This window comes from Coregonus lavaretus, assembly GCF_964263955.1.
Source record: "Coregonus lavaretus genome assembly, contig: HAP1_SCAFFOLD_4226, whole genome shotgun sequence".
Lineage (NCBI taxonomy): Eukaryota > Metazoa > Chordata > Actinopteri > Salmoniformes > Salmonidae > Coregonus > Coregonus lavaretus.
In genome coordinates, this window is record NW_028166354.1 from 16,346 (window position 1) to 32,284 (window position 15,939).

Sequence of the window (15,939 nt, forward strand, 5' to 3'; positions counted from 1 at the left end):
CTCTCCCTCCTTTCTCTCCCTCCTCTCTCTCCCTCCTCTCTCCACCTCCTCTCTCCCCCTCCTCTCTCCACCTCCTCTCTCCACCTCCTCTCTCTCCCTCCTCTCTCCACCTCCTTTCTCTCCACCTCCTTTCTCTCCCTCCTTTCTCTCCCTCCTCTCTCCACCTCCTCTCTCCACCTCCTCTCTCTCCCTCCTCTCTCCACCTCCTCTCTCTCCTTCCTTTCTCTCCCTCCTCTCTCCACCTCCTCTCCCTCCCTCCTCTCTCCTTCCTCTCTCCACCTCCTCTCTCCACCTCCTCTCCCTCCCTCCTCTCTCCACCTCCTCTCCCTCCCTCCATCTCTCAGGAGTCTCCTTCAGGTCGTAGAAAGGCTCTGGCGACCAGCAGCATCAACATGAAGCAGTATGCCAGCCCCATGCCCACACAGACTGACGTCAAGCTCAAGTTCAAGCCCCTCTCCAAGAAGGTGGTGTCTGCCACGCTACAGTTCTCCCTCTCCTGCATCTTCCTCCGTGAGGGCAAGGCCACGTAAGTCCACACACACACACACACACACACACACACACACACACACACACGGCATACCAGTCTCTGTATAATACCAGTCTCTGTATAATACCAGTCTCTGTATAATACCAGTCTCTGTATAATACCAGTATCTGTATAATACCTGTATAATACCAGTCTCTGTATAATACCAGTCTCTGTATAATACCTGTATAATACCAGTCTCTGTATAATACCTGTATAATACCTGTCTGTATAATACCAGTCTCTGTATAATACCTGTATAATACCAGTCTCTGTATAATACCAGTCTCTGTATAATACCAGTCTCTGTATAATACCAGTCTCTGTATAATACCTGTCTCTGTATAATACCTGTATAATACCAGTCTCTGTATAATACCAGTCTCTGTATAATACCAGTCTCTGTATAATACCTGTATAATACCTGTCTCTGTATAATACCTGTCTCTGTATAATACCAGTCTATGTATAATACCTGTATCTGTATAATACCTGTATAATACCAGTCTCTGTATAATACCAGTCTCTGTATAATACCAGTCTCTGTATAATACCAGTCTCTGTATAATACCTGTATAATACCTGTCTCTGTATAATACCTGTCTCTGTATAATACCAGTCTCTGTATAATACCAGTCTCTGTATAATACCTGTCTCTGTATAATACCAGTCTCTGTATAATACCTGTATAATACCTGTCTCTGTATAATACCAGTCTCTGTATAATACCTGTATAATACCAGTCTCTGTATAATACCAGTCTCTGTATAATACCAGTCTCTGTATAATACCTGTCTCTGTATAATACCTGTATAATACCAGTCTCTGTATAATACCAGTCTCTGTATAATACCAGTCTCTGTATAATACCAGTCTCTGTATAATACCTGTATAATACCTGTCTCTGTATAATACCAGTCTCTGTATAATACCAGTCTCTGTATAATACCAGTCTCTGTATAATACCAGTCTCTGTATAATACCTGTCTCTGTATAATACCTGTCTCTGTATAATACCTGTATAATACCAGTCTCTGTATAGTACTAGTCTCTGTATAATAACAGTCAGCTAGAGGAATCAACCCCCAGTCACCCCGGCTTCAGAGTGAGAATATCTCTCATTCAATGGATCATATTCTCTCCAGCATTCACTCTCACTCTTTCTATGCTCTCTCTCTCTCTCTCTCTCTCTCTCTCTCCTCAGTCCCTTTGATAAAACCTAGTGCTATTTTGTATGAGCTTGCTGTCACACATATACCGTTAAAGCAGAGCAGAGCAAGCTCCTTTGTTGTGCAGGGGGACCGGGGAGCAGAAGTGTGTAACCCCTCTTAACCCATTGGAGAACAATGTCACTACACACAAATAAACTCCATCACGTCAGTTAAAATGAGCTTCTATTGCCTGGCCTGCTTCTGTTGCCTGGCCTGCTTCTGTTGCCTGGCCTGCTTCTGTTGCCTGGCCTGCTTCTGATGTCTGGCCTCCTTCTGATGCCTGGCCTCCTTCTGATGCCTGGCCTGCTTCTGTTTGCCTGGCCTGCTTCTGTTTGCCTGGCATGCTTCTGTTTGCCTGGACTGCTTCTGTTGCCTGGCCTGCTTCTGTTCCCTGGCCTGCTTCTGTTCCCTGGCCTGCTTCTGAAGCCTGGCCTGCTTCTGTTGCCTGGCCTTCTTCTGTTGTCTGGCCAGCATCTGATGTCTGGCCTGCTTCTGTTGTCTGGCCTGCCACCACAGAAAAGAGAGCGAGATGGAGGGGTGGGGGGGGGGAAGGAGTGAGAGAAAGGAGGAGAAAGAGAGAGCCAGGGAGAGAGAGAAGGAGGGAGAGAGGTGGTGGTGGTGGGGGAGAGGGAAGGAGTGAGATAGAGGAGGAGAAAGAGAGAGCCAGTGAGAGAGAGGAGGAGAAAGAGAGAGCCAGGGAGAGAGAGGAGGGAGAGAGGTGGTGGTGGTGGGGGAGAGGGAGGGAGTGAGAAAGAGGAGGATAAATAAAGCGGGAAGGAGAGAGAGGTAGAGTTAATCACAGGGTGTTATCTATCTGGTGGTGACTGGATGAGAAACCCCTCGGCAGAGTGTGTTTTCTCCTTGCCCCCTAATACACACACACACACAGAAACATACATGCACGCACACACAGAAACATACAACTAAACACACACACACACACACACACGTGCACATTTCATCTCCTCAGCAGCCGCTGCATGAAGGACACATTGCTTACGGAGACAGGAGGGTAGTGCTCTCTCTCTGGTCCAGCTCTCCCTTTCTCACTCTCCGTCATGATATTCCCTGTTTACTAACACTCTATAGACAGGTCATAATATTCCCTGTTTACTAACACTGTATAGACAGGTCATGATATTCCCTGTTTACTAACACTCTATAGACATGTCATGATATTCCCTGTTTACTAACACTCTATAGACAGGTCATGATATTCCCTGTTTACTAACACTCTATAGACATGTCATGATATTCCCTGTTTACTAACACTCTATAGACAGGTCATGATATTCCCTGTTTACTAACACTCTATAGACATGTCATGATATTCCCTGTTTACTAACACTCTATAGACAGGTCATGATATTCCCTGTTTACTAACACTCTATAGACATGTCATGATATTCCCTGTTTACTAACACTCTATAGACAGGTCATGATATTCCCTGTTTACTAACACTCTACAGACATGTCATGATATTCCCTGTTTACTAACACTCTATAGACAGGTCATGATATTCCCTGTTTACTAACACTCTATAGACATGTCATGATATTCCCTGTTTACTAACACTCTATAGACAGGTCATGATATTCCCTGTTTACTAACACTCTATAGACAGGTCATGATATTCCCTGTTTACTAACACTCTATAGACAGGTCATGATATTCCCTGTTTACTAACACTCTATAGACATGTCATGATATTCCCTGTTTACTAACACTCTATAGACATGTCATGATATTCCCTGTTTACTAACACTCTATAGACATGTCATGATATTCCCTGTTTACTAACACTCTATAGACATGTCATGATATTCCCTGTTTACTAACACTCTATAGACAGGTCATGATATTCCCTGTTTACTAACACTCTATAGACATGTCATGATATTCCCTGTTTACTAACACTCTATAGACATGTCATGATATTCCCTGTTTACTAACACTCTACAGACAGGTCGTGATATTCCCTGTTTACTAACACTCTATAGACAGGTCATGATATTCCCTGTTTACTAACACTCTATAGACATGTCATGATATTCCCTGTACATCCTGAGACTTGATGTGTTACATGGTCTTACTGTAGGTGTGAGATCGGCCTCCCTCCCCTGTGAGATGGTTGCCTGCTATGAGAGAGGGAGAGAGAGAGATAAAAGAGAGAGTTGTTGGCCTGTACAAAATGGCAGTATGTTGTGGTTTCTCTTTGGTAGATTTGTCATAAATAAAATCTGATTGTGTGTGTGTGTGTGTGTGTGTGTGTGTGGTGTGTGTGTGTGTGGTGTGTGTGTGTGTGTGTGTGTGTGTGTGTGTGTGTGTGTGTGTGTGTGTGTGTGTGTGTGTGTGTGTGTGTGTGTGTGTGTCTCAGTGACGAGGACATGCAGAGCCTGGCCAGCCTGATGAGTATGAAGCAGGCCGACATCGGCAACCTTGACGACTTTGAGGAGGAGGACGAGGAGAATGAGGAGAACAGGGCCAATCAGGAGGAGAAGGCTGCCAAGATCACAGGTGAGAGGGAACACACACACACCTATGTGAAGGAGAACAGGGCCAATCAGGAGGAGAAGGCTGCCAAGATCACAGGTGAGAGGGAACACACACACACCTCTATTTGTTAAGGGGCCAGAAGAAGCTGCTAAGATCACAGATGAAATGCAGCAAATCTCCCCCTAAGTTGTAAAAGTTCTGCTTTGGGAAAGAGGTCTTCTGACCTCATTGGGACTTCCTGCTTAAATAAGACTACATTTAAAGAGCATTTTGTCATCAGAAGACCTTTGGTCATGTAATAACACCCATGAAGAACACATGAATAACCTAAATCACAGGATCTGCAAAAATCTACAATAATTCTACAGCTGAGGGCAATGTGTTTCTAAGCATCATGTAGATTCATCCAGTCATTGTGTTGTTGTAGCCACAAGGTGTTGTGAAGTGTTGTTCACCATGACCAGACAGCCACAGCTTAACAGTCTGCTGTGACTGAGGCATCAACAGAAATACCCAACACGCTTCCTCATCTTCTTCCTTTTTGGTTGCCATTTTGTTTCCTAATGCTTGTGGGTCAGCATGTGTGTTTGGGAAAGAGTGTATGTGGGATGTGTTCACGTTTATGGGTGTTGGGTGTATGGGATGTGTTTATGTGTGTGGGTGTATGGGATGTGTTCATGGTTATGTGTGTGGGTGTATGGGATGTGTTCATGTTTATAGGTGTGGGTGTATGGGATGTGTTTATGTGTGTGGGTGTATGGGATGTGTTCATATTTATGTATGGGATGTGTTCATGTTTATGTATGGGATGTGTTCATGTGTGTGGGTGTATGGGATGTGTTCATGTTTATGTATGGGATGTGTTCGTGTGTGGGTGTATGGGATGTGTTCATGTGTATGGGATGTGTTCATGTGTGTGGGTGTATGGGATGTGTTCATGTTTATGTATGGGATGTGTTCGTGTGTGGGTGTATGGGATGTGTTCATGTGTATGGGATGTGTTCGTGTGTGTGGGTGTATGGGATGTGTTCGTGTGTGGGTGTATGGGATGTGTTCATGTGTGGGTGTATGGGATGTGTTCATGTGTGGGTGTATGGGATGTGTTCGTGTGTGGGTGTATGGGATGTGTTCATGTGTGGGTGTATGGGATGTGTTCATGTGTGGGTGTATGGGATGTGTTCGTGTGTGTGGGTGTATGGGATGTGTTTGTGTGTGGGTGTATGGGATGTGTTCGTGGGTGTGGGTGTATGGGATGTGGGTGTGGGTGTATGGGATGTGGGTGTGGGTGTATGGGATGTGTTCGTGGGTGTATGGGATGTGTGTGTGGGTGTATGGGATGTGTTCGTGTGTGTGGGTGTATGGGATGTGTTCGTGTGTATGGGATGTGTTCGTGGGTGTGGGTGTATGGGATGTGTTCGTGGGTGTATGGGATGTGTTCGTGGGTGTGGGTGTATGGGATGTGTTCGTGGGTGTGGGTGTATGGGATATGTGTGTGGGTGTGGGTGTATGGGATGTGTGTGTGGGTGTATGGGATGTGTTCGTGTGTGTGGGTGTATGGGATGTGTTTGTGTGTATGGGATGTGTTCGTGGGTGTGGGTGTATGGGATGTGTTTGTGGGTGTGGGTGTATGGGATGTGTGTGTGGGTGTATGGGATGTGTTCGTGTGTGTGGGTGTATGGGATGTGTTCGTGTGTATGGGATGTGTTCGTGGGTGTGGGTGTATGGGATGTGTTCGTGGGTGTGGGTGTATGGGATGTGTGTGTGGGTGTATGGGATGTGTTCGTGTGTGTGGGTGTATGGGATGTGTTCGTGTGTATGGGATGTGTTCGTGGGTGTGGGTGTATGGGATGTGTTCGTGGGTGTGGGTGTATGGGATGTGTTCGTGGGTGTGGGTGTATGGGATGTGTTCGTGGGTGTGGGTGTATGGGATGTGTTCGTGGGTGTATGGGATGTGTTCGTGGGTGTGGGTGTATGGGATGTGTTCGTGGGTGTGGGTGTATGGGATGTGTTCGTGGGTGTATGGGATGTGTTCGTGGGTGTGAGTGTATGGGATGTGTTCGTGTTCGTGGGTGTGGGTGTATGGGATGTGTTCGTGTTCGTGGGTGTGGGTGTATGGGATGTGTTCGTGGGTGTGGGTGTATGGGATGTGTTCGTGTTCGTGGGTGTGGGTGTATGGGATGTGTTCGTGTTCGTGGGTGTGGGTGTATGGGATGTGGTCGTGGGTGGGTGTATGGGATGTGTTCGTGGGTGGGGGTGTATGGGATGTGTTCGTGGGTGGGTGTATGGGATGTGTTCGTGGGTGTGGGTGTATGGGATGTGTTCGTGGGTGTGGGTGTATGGGATGTGTTCGTGGGTGTGGGTGTATGGGATGTGTTCGTGGGTGTGGGTGTATGGGATGTGTTCGTGTGTGGGTGTATGGGATGTGTTCGTGTGTGGGTGTATGGGATGTGTTCGTGTGTGGGTGTATGGGATGTGTTCGTGGGTGTATGGGATGTGTTCGTGGGTGTGGGTGTATGGGATGTGTTCGTGGGTGTTGGGTTCATTTGCAGTTTATTCACGGACGTTTTATGTTGTGCTTTTTTGGCTTCTACTTTCTTTCTCCCTTTTCCTTCTTCCATCATGGCTCCCTCTCTCCATCTATCTATCTATTCTGTTCTCCCTGATGGGCTGGCTCCCTCTCTCCATCTATCTATCTCTTCTGTTCTCCCTGATGGGCTGGCTCCCTCTCTCCATCTATCTATCTCTTCTGTTCTCCCTGATGGGCTGGCTCCCTCTCTCCATCTATCTATCTCTTCTGTTCTCCCTGATGGGCTGGCTCCCTCTCTCCATCTATCTATCTATCTCTTCTGTTCTCCCTGATGGGCTGGCTCCCTCTCTCCATCTATCTATCTATCTCTTCTGTTCTCCCTGATGGGCTGGCTCCCTCTCTCCATCTATCTCTCTCTTCTGTTCTCCCTGATGGGCTGGCTCCCTCTCTCCATCTATCTCTCTCTTCTGTTCTCCCTGATGGGCTGGCTCCCTCTCTCCATCTATCTATCTCTTCTGTTCTCCCTGATGGGCTGGCTCCCTCTCTCCATCTATCTATCTCTTCTGTTCTCCCTGATGGGCTGGCTCCCTCTCTCCATCTATCTATCTCTTCTGTTCTCCCTGATGGGCTGGCTCCCTCTCTCCATCTATCTATCTCTTCTGTTCTCCCTGATGGGCTGGCTCCCTCTCTCCATCTATCTATCTCTTCTGTTCTCCCTGATGGGCTGGCTCCCTCTCTCCATCTATCTATCTCTTCTGTTCTCCCTGATGGGCTGGCTCCCTCTCTCCATCTATCTATCTCTTCTGTTCTCCCTGATGGGCTGGCTCCCTCTCTCCATCTATCTATCCGTATATGCTCCAGATCACACTGTGACTAATGAATGGGAGCTGCTGTGTTCTGCTTTGCTTAATCTGACTTCACAAAGCATACAGTCGTGGTCAAAAGTTTTGAGAATGACTCAAGTATTGGTCTTCACAAAGTTTGCTGCTTCAGTGTTTTTAGATATTTTTGTCAGATGTTACTATGGTATACTGAAGTATAATTACAAGCATTCCATAAGTGTCAAAGGCTTTTATTGACAATTACATTAAGTTTATGCAAAGAGTCAATATTTGCAGTGTTGACCCTTCTTTTTCAAGACCTCTGCAATCTGCCCTGGCATGCTGTCAATTAACTTCTGGACCACATCCTGACTGATGGCAGTCCATTCTTGCATAATCAATGCTTGGAGTTTGTCAGAATTTGTAGGTTTTTGTTTGTCCACCCACCTCTTGAGGATTGACCATAAGTTCTCAATGGGAATAAGGTCTGGGGAGTTTCCTGGCCATGGACCCAAAATGTTGATGTTTTGTTCCCCGAGCCACTTAGTTATCACTTTTGCCTTATGGCAAGGTGTTCCATCATGCTGGAAAAGGCATTGTTCGTCACCAAACTGTTCTTGGATGGTTGGGAGAAGTTGCTCTCGGAGGATGTGTTGGTACCATTATTTATTCATGGCTGTGTTCTTAGGCAAAATTGTGAGTGAGCCCACTCCCTTGGCTGAGAAGCAACCCCACACATGAATGGTCTCAGGATGCTTTACTGTTGGCATGACACAGGACTGATGGTAGCGCTCACCTTGTCTTCTCCGGACAAGCTTTTTTCCGGATGCCCCAAACAATCTGAAAGGGGATTCATCAGAGAAAATGACTTTACCCCAGTCCTCAGCAGTCCAATCCCTGTACCTTTTGCAGAATATCAGACTGTCCCTGATGTTTTTCCTGGAGAGAAGTGGCTTCCTTGCTGCCCTTCTTGACACCAGGCCATCCTCCAAAAGACTTTGCCTCACTGTGCGTGCAGATGCACTCACACCTGCCTGCTGCCATTCCTGAGCAAGCTCTGCACTGGTGGTGCCCCGATCCCGCAGCTGAATCAACTTTAGGAGACGGTCCTGGCGCTTGCTGGACTTTCTTGGGCGCCCTGACGCCTTCTTCACAACAATTGAACCTCTCTCCTTGAAGTTCTTGATGATCCGATAAATGGTTGATTTAGGTGCAATCTTACTAGCAGCAATATCCTTGCCTGTGAAGCCCTTTTTGTGCAAAGCAATGATGACGGCACGTGTTTCCTTGCAGGTAACCATGGTTAACAGAGGAAGAACAATGATTTCAAGCACCACGCTCCTTTTAAAGCTTCCAGTCTGTTATTCTAACTCAATCAGCATGACAGAGTGATCTCCAGCCTTGTCCTCGTCAACACTCTCACCTGTGTTAACGAGAGAATCACTGACATGATGTCAGCTGGTCCTTTTGTGGCAGGGCTGAAATGCAGTGGAAATGTTTTTTGGGGGATTAAGTTCATTTTCATGGCAAAGAGGGACTTTGCAATTAATTGCAATTCATCTGATCACTCTTCATAACATTCTGGAGTATATGCACATTGCCATCATAAAAACTGAGGCAGCAGACTTTGTGAAAATTAATATTTGTGTCATTCTCAAAACTTTTGACCACGACTGTAGGCTCTTTACATTAAGCTGTATCGCCTCTTTCTACCCCTCTCTGCTCCATGTATGTATACATATACATTGGGTGCCTATAGCAGCGCGCCACTGGTCATATGCATACGGGCGTAAGTCTTTGTCAAAGTAGCAGTGGTGCTATCGGTAGTCAACCCCCATTGTCATTCCCTTAGTCCAGAGTTTCCCAAACTCGGTCCTCGGGACCCCAAGGGGTGCACGTTTTGGTTTTAGCCCTAGCACTACACAGCTGATTCAAATAATAAACTAATCATCAAGCTTTAATTATTTGAATCAGCTGTGTAGTGTTACTGCAACCTAACCTAACACACATATAACCTCTGTGAATATACAGTTGAAGTCGGAAGTTTACATACATAGTTAACAAACTATAGTTTTGGGAAGTCGTTTAGGACATCTACTTTGTGCATGCCACAAGTCATTTTTCCAACAATTGTTTACAGACAGATTATTTCACTTATAATTCACTGTATCACAATTCCAGTGGGTCAGAAGTTTACATACACTAAGTTGACTGTGCCTTTAAACAGCTTGGAAAATTCCAGAGAATGATGTCATGGCTTTTGAAGCTTCTGATAGGCTAACTGATATGATTTGAGTCAATTGGAGGTGTACCTGTGTATTTCAAGGCCTACCTTAAAACTCAGTGCCTCTTTGCTTGACATCATGGAAAAATCAAATGAAATCAGCCAAGACCTCAGAAAACAAATTGTAGACCTCCACAAGTCTGGTTCATCCTTGGGAGCAATTTCCAAACGCCTGAAGGTATCACGTTCATCTCTACAAACAATAGTACGCAAGTATAAACACCATGGGACCACACAGCCGTCATACCACTCAGGAAGGAGACGTGTTCTGTCTCCTAGAGATGAACGTACTTTGGTGCGAAAAGTGCAAATCAATCCCAGAACAACACCAAAGGACCTTGTGAAGATGCTGGAGGAAACAGGTACAAAAGTATCTATATCCACAGTAAAACGAGTCCTATATCGACATAACCTGAAAGGCCACTCAGCAAGGAAGAAGCCACTAATCCAAAACCGCCATAAAAATGCCAGACTACGGTTTGCAACTGCACATGGGGACAAAGATCGTACCTTTTGGAGAAATGTCCTCTGGTCTGATGAAACAAAAATAGAACTGTTTGGCGCAGTGGTCTAAGGCACTGCATTGCAGTGCTAACTGTGCCACTAGAGATCCTGGTTCGAATCCAGGCTCTGTCGCAGCCGGCCGCGACCGGGAGACTCATGGGCGGCGCACAATTGGCCCAGCGTCGTCCAGGGTAGGGGAGGGAATGGCCGGCAGGGATGTAGCTCAGTTGATAGAGCATGCAACGCCAGGGTTGTGGGTTCGTTTCCCACGGGGGGCCAGTATAAAAAAAAATTATAAAAAATATATGTATTCACTAACTGTAAGTCGCTCTGGATAAGAGCGTCTGCTAAATGACTAAAATGTAATGTAAATGTAATAATGACCATCGTTATGTTTGGAGGAAAAAGGGGGAGGTTGCAAGCCGAAGAACACCATCCCAACCGTGAAGCACGGGGGTGGCAGCATCATGCTGTGGGGGTGCTTTGCTGCAGGAAGGACTGGTGCACTTCACAAAATAGATGGCATCATGAGGAATGAAAATGATGTGGATATATTGAAGCAACATCTCAAGACATCAGTCAGGAAGTTAAAGCTTGGTCGCAAATGGGTCTTCCAAATGGACAATGACCCCAAGCATACTTCCAAAGTTGTGGCAAAATGGCTTAAGGACAACAATGTCAAGGTATTGGAGTGGCCATCGCAAAGCCCTGACCTCAATCCTATAGAAAATGTGTGGGCAGAACTGAAAAAGCGTGTGCGAGCAAGGAGGCTTACAAACCTGACTCAGTTACACCAGCTCTGTCAGGAGAAATGGGCCAGAATTCACCCAACTTATTGTGGGAAGCTTGTGGAAGGCCACCCGAAACGTTTGACCCAAGTTAAACAATTTAAAGGCAATGCTAGCAAATACTAATTGAGTGTATGTAAACTTCTGACCCACTGGGAATGTGATGAAAGAAATAAAAGCTGAAATAAATCATTCTCACTACTATTATTCTGACATTTCACATTCTTAAAATAAAGTGGTGATCCTAACTGACCTAAGACAGGGAAGTTTTGCTACGATTAAATGTCAGGAATTGTGAAAAACTGAGTTTAAATGTATTTGGCTAAGGTTTATGTAAACTTCCGATTTCAACTGTATGTACTCTCTTAGCCTTCAACATATATGGTGTTCTACTACCTAACCTAACACACATACAGTGGGGGAAAAAAGTATTTAGTCAGCCACCAATTTTGCAAGTTCTCCCACTTAAAAAGATGAGAGAGGCCTGTAATTTTCATCATAGGTACACGTCATCTATGACAGACAAATTGAGGGAAAAAAATCCAGAAAATCACATTGTAGGATTTTTTATGAATTTATTTGCAAATTATGGTGGAAAATAAGTATTTGGTCACCTACAAACAAGCAAGATTTCTGTCTCTCACAGACCTGTAACTTCTTCTTTAAGAGGCTCCTCTGTCCTCCACTTGTTACCTGTATTAATGGCACCTGTTTGAACTTGTTATCAGTATAAAAGACACCTGTCCACAACCTCAAACAGTCACACTCCAAACTCCACTATGGCCAAGACCAAAGAGCTGTCAAAGGACACCAGAAACAAAATTGTAGACTTGCACCAGGCTGGGAAGACTGAATCTGCAATAGGTAAGCAGCTTGGTTTGAAGAAATCAACTGTGGGAGCAATTATTAGGAAATGGAAGACATAAAAGACCACTGATAATCTCCCTCGATCTGGGGCTCCACGCAAGTTCTCACCCCGTAGGGTCAAAATGATCACAAGAACGGTGATCAAAAATCCCAGAACCACACGGGGGGACCTAGTGAATGACCTGCAGAGAGCTGGGACCAAAGTAACAAAGCCTACCATCAGTAACACACTACGCCGCCAGGGACTAAAATCCTGCAGTGCCAGACGTGTCCCCCTGCTTAAGCCAGTACATGTCCAGGCCCGTCTGAAGTTTGCTAGAGTGCATTTGGATGATCCAGAAGAGGATTGGGAGAATGTAATATGGTCAGATGAAACCAAAATAGAACTTTTTGGTAAAAACTCAACTCGTCGTGTTTGGAGGACAAAGAATGCTGAGTTGCATCCAAAGAACACCATACCTACTGTGAAGCATGGGGGTGGAAACATCATGCTTTGGGGCTGTTTTTCTGCAAAGGGACCAGGACGACTGATCCGTGTAAAGGAAAGAATGAATGGGGCCATGTATCGTGAGATTTTGAGTGAAAACCTCCTTCCATCAACAAGGGCATTGAAGATGAAACATGGCTGGGTCTTTCAGCATGACAATGATCCCAAACACACCGCCCGGGCAACAAAGGAGTGGCTTCGTAAGAAGCATTTCAAGGTCCTGGAGTGGCCTAGCCAGTCTCCAGATCTCAACCCCATAGAAAATCTTTGGAGGGAGTTGAAAGTCTGTGTTGCCCAGCGACAGCCCCAAAACATCACTGCTCTAGAGGAGATCTGCATGGAGGAATGGGCCAAAATACCAGCAACAGTGTGTGAAAACCTTGTGAAGACTTACAGAAAACGTTTGACCTGTGTCATTGCCAACAAAGGGTATATAACTTAGTATTGAGAAACTTTTGTTATTGACCAAATACTTATTTTCCACCATAATTTGCAAATAAATTCATTAAAAATCCTACAATGTGATTTTCTGGAATTTTTTTTCTCATTTTGTCTGTCATAGTTGACATGTACCTATGATGACAATTACAGGCCTCTCTCATCTTTTTAAGTGGGAGAACTTGCACAATTGGTGGCTGACTAAATACTTTTTTTCCTCACTGTATAACCTCTCTGAATATATGTACTCTCTTAGCCTTCAACATATATGATGTTCTACTACCTAACCTAACACACATATAACCTCTCTGAATATATGTACTCTCTTAGCCTTCAACATATATGATGTTCTACTACCTAACCTAACACACATATAACCTCTCTGAATATATGTGTGTATTGTATGTTATCTCTTTGCTCACTCCTCTCCTGTCTTCCTGCTCTCTGGTCTGGTTGTTTTCAGAGATGGTAAATCAGCTCAATGCTCTCAGCTGCTTAGCCGGAGACCCTGACGACTACTTCCTAAAGCTGGCTAGTAAAACGCCAAGCAGCGCTCAGTCTTCCTCCCAAGGTCTTTCTGTTTTCAGCTTTCAACCTTTTCTCTTTTTCTTTCTCACTCGTTCTCACTGTCTCGTCCTGTGGTTCTGTCTCGTCCTGTGGTTCTGTCTCGTCCTGTTGTTCTGTCTCGTCCTGTTGTTCTGTCTCATCCTGTTGTTCTGTCTCATGTTTTTTCTGACTCTTTTCTCTCTACTGCTCTGTCTCTTTTCTCTCTACTGCTCTGTCTCTCTCTCTCTCTACTGCTCTATCTCTCTCTCTCTCTACTGCTCTATGTCTCTCTCTCTACTGCTCTATGTCTCTCTCTCTACTGCTCTATGTCTCTCTCTCTACTGCTCTATGTCTCTCTCTCTACTGCTCTATGTCTCTCTCTCTACTGCTCTATGTCTCTCTCTCTACTGCTCTATGTCTCTCTCTCTACTGCTCTATGTCTCTCTCTCTCTACTGCTCTATGTCTCTCTCTCTACTGCTCTATGTCTCTCTCTCTCTACTGCTCCATCTCTCTCTCTACCCCTCTCTCTTGCTCTCGCTCCCTCTCTCTCTCACCCTCGCCCTCTCTGTCTCTCCCACCCTCTCTCTCTCTCTCTCTCCCTCTCTGTGCCATTGGTGATGTGGTTGTGTTATAGTTCAGTGTTCCCAGTATCCATATTGTCAGATGACGTTTAGTACATTGGCAGGTTTTCTGCCCCTTTTCAGTTTGCCCTCTTGGTGTCCAAGCCCCCGAAACCTGAACCCTGAACCTCCCCCTTTGTTTGACCGTCTGCAATTTGTAGTGAACCAATGACCAGTCATATTCCTCTTCTATGGTGTTGCTTTGTCACCATAGAGAAAAGGAAACACATTGCTGCTGGCCTAATATGGGTCAGAATGCAGCAGGAGAAATACCACACCTTATCAGCTACTACCACTTCACTAGGTATACACACACACTCTCTCACACACACACACACACACTCTCTCACACACACACACACACACACTCTCTCACACACACACTCTCTCACACACACACACACACACACACTCTCACACACACACACACACACACACACACTCTCACACACACACACACACACACTCTCTCACACACACACACACACACACTCTCTCACACACACACACACACACTCTCTCACACACACACACACACACACACTCTCTCACACACACACACACACACTCTCTCACACACACACACACACACACACACACACACACACTCTCTCACACACACACACACACACTCTCTCACACACACACACACACACTCTCTCTCACACACACACACACACACTCTCTCACACACACACACACTCTCTCTCACACACACACACACACACTCTCTCACACACACACACACATTCACTCACTCACACACACACACACACACACACACACACACACTCTCTCACACACACACGCTCTCTCACACACACACGCTCTCTCACACACGCACGCTCTCTCACACACGCACACACTCTCTCACACACACACTCTCCCACACACACACAAACTCACACACACACACACACACTCACACACACACACTCACTCTCCATACACACACTCCCACACACTATCTCACACACACACTATATCTCACACACACACACACCACACACGCTCATCTTCTCACTCACTCTGTGTATAGACTTTCCACTCTCACATACCACATTCAGAAGCACACACAGTTAGCATTTTGTTTCTCACACACTTTCACTGTTGGGACACACACACACACACAACCTAGTCAGGCATTGTTGGCTTGATGATGAAGAAGATGAATCTCTGATCTCTGTAGCAACTCCCAGCCAGCACTAGTGGTTCCTCATGGCAACCCGGGCACATCAATCTCTGCTGAATGCCACCGCTGGACTGGAGTAAAAGTGGACTGGGATGGGACGCAAGTGCATTAACCAATCACCTTTTACCAGTAGGAAGGAATACTTTTAGAAACCAAATGAACTCGAGTGGTTCACTCCAAAGTGCAGATTTTTTTTATTTCCTTTTATTTCTGGATGTTTCTCTTCATTTTGATCATTTCATCAGGGTTGGTTGTGAGGGCGTTTGTTATCTCAACTAATTTTCTTCTGCTAGTTTGAACTGTTTTCCTTCCTTTTTCTCTTTTTTTGTTCATTCGTTCTTTCGTTCCTGCATTGTTGTGGTTCCCATGGCGACAGAGCTGATCAGTAAGCTGAACTTCCTGGAGGAGGATCAGGACACGCCGCCTGCCCTCTCCTCCAATCCCTTCGAAGAGCCAGATGATGATGTTGATGACCCCTCCCACCCGGAACACACCAATCTCTTCAACCCATTCGGTGACCCGGATGATGATGATGGTAGGCATGACCTTTGACCTCTATCTACCTGTTCTGTCTCTCTCTTTACCTCTACCTCTGTCTCGCTCCGTCTCTTTCTCTTTTTAAAAATA

General features: G+C 45.6%; 1 protein-coding gene across 1 annotated transcript in view; it reads left to right on the forward strand.

Moving 5' to 3' along the window:
* Positions 1 to 350: 350 nt before the first annotated feature.
* LOC311114837 (EH domain-binding protein 1-like) overlaps positions 351 to 15,939 on the forward strand; it is a gene marked incomplete at its 3' end in the record, with an annotated part of 28,971 nt that continues 13,382 nt past the window's right edge. The window contains exons 1-3 of the mRNA XM_084190066.1: positions 351 to 526; positions 4,119 to 4,258; positions 15,689 to 15,847. Of these exons, the coding sequence (XP_084046192.1) occupies positions 393 to 526; positions 4,119 to 4,258; positions 15,689 to 15,847 (433 nt within the window). The remainder of the gene's footprint in view (positions 527 to 4,118; positions 4,259 to 15,688; positions 15,848 to 15,939) is intronic.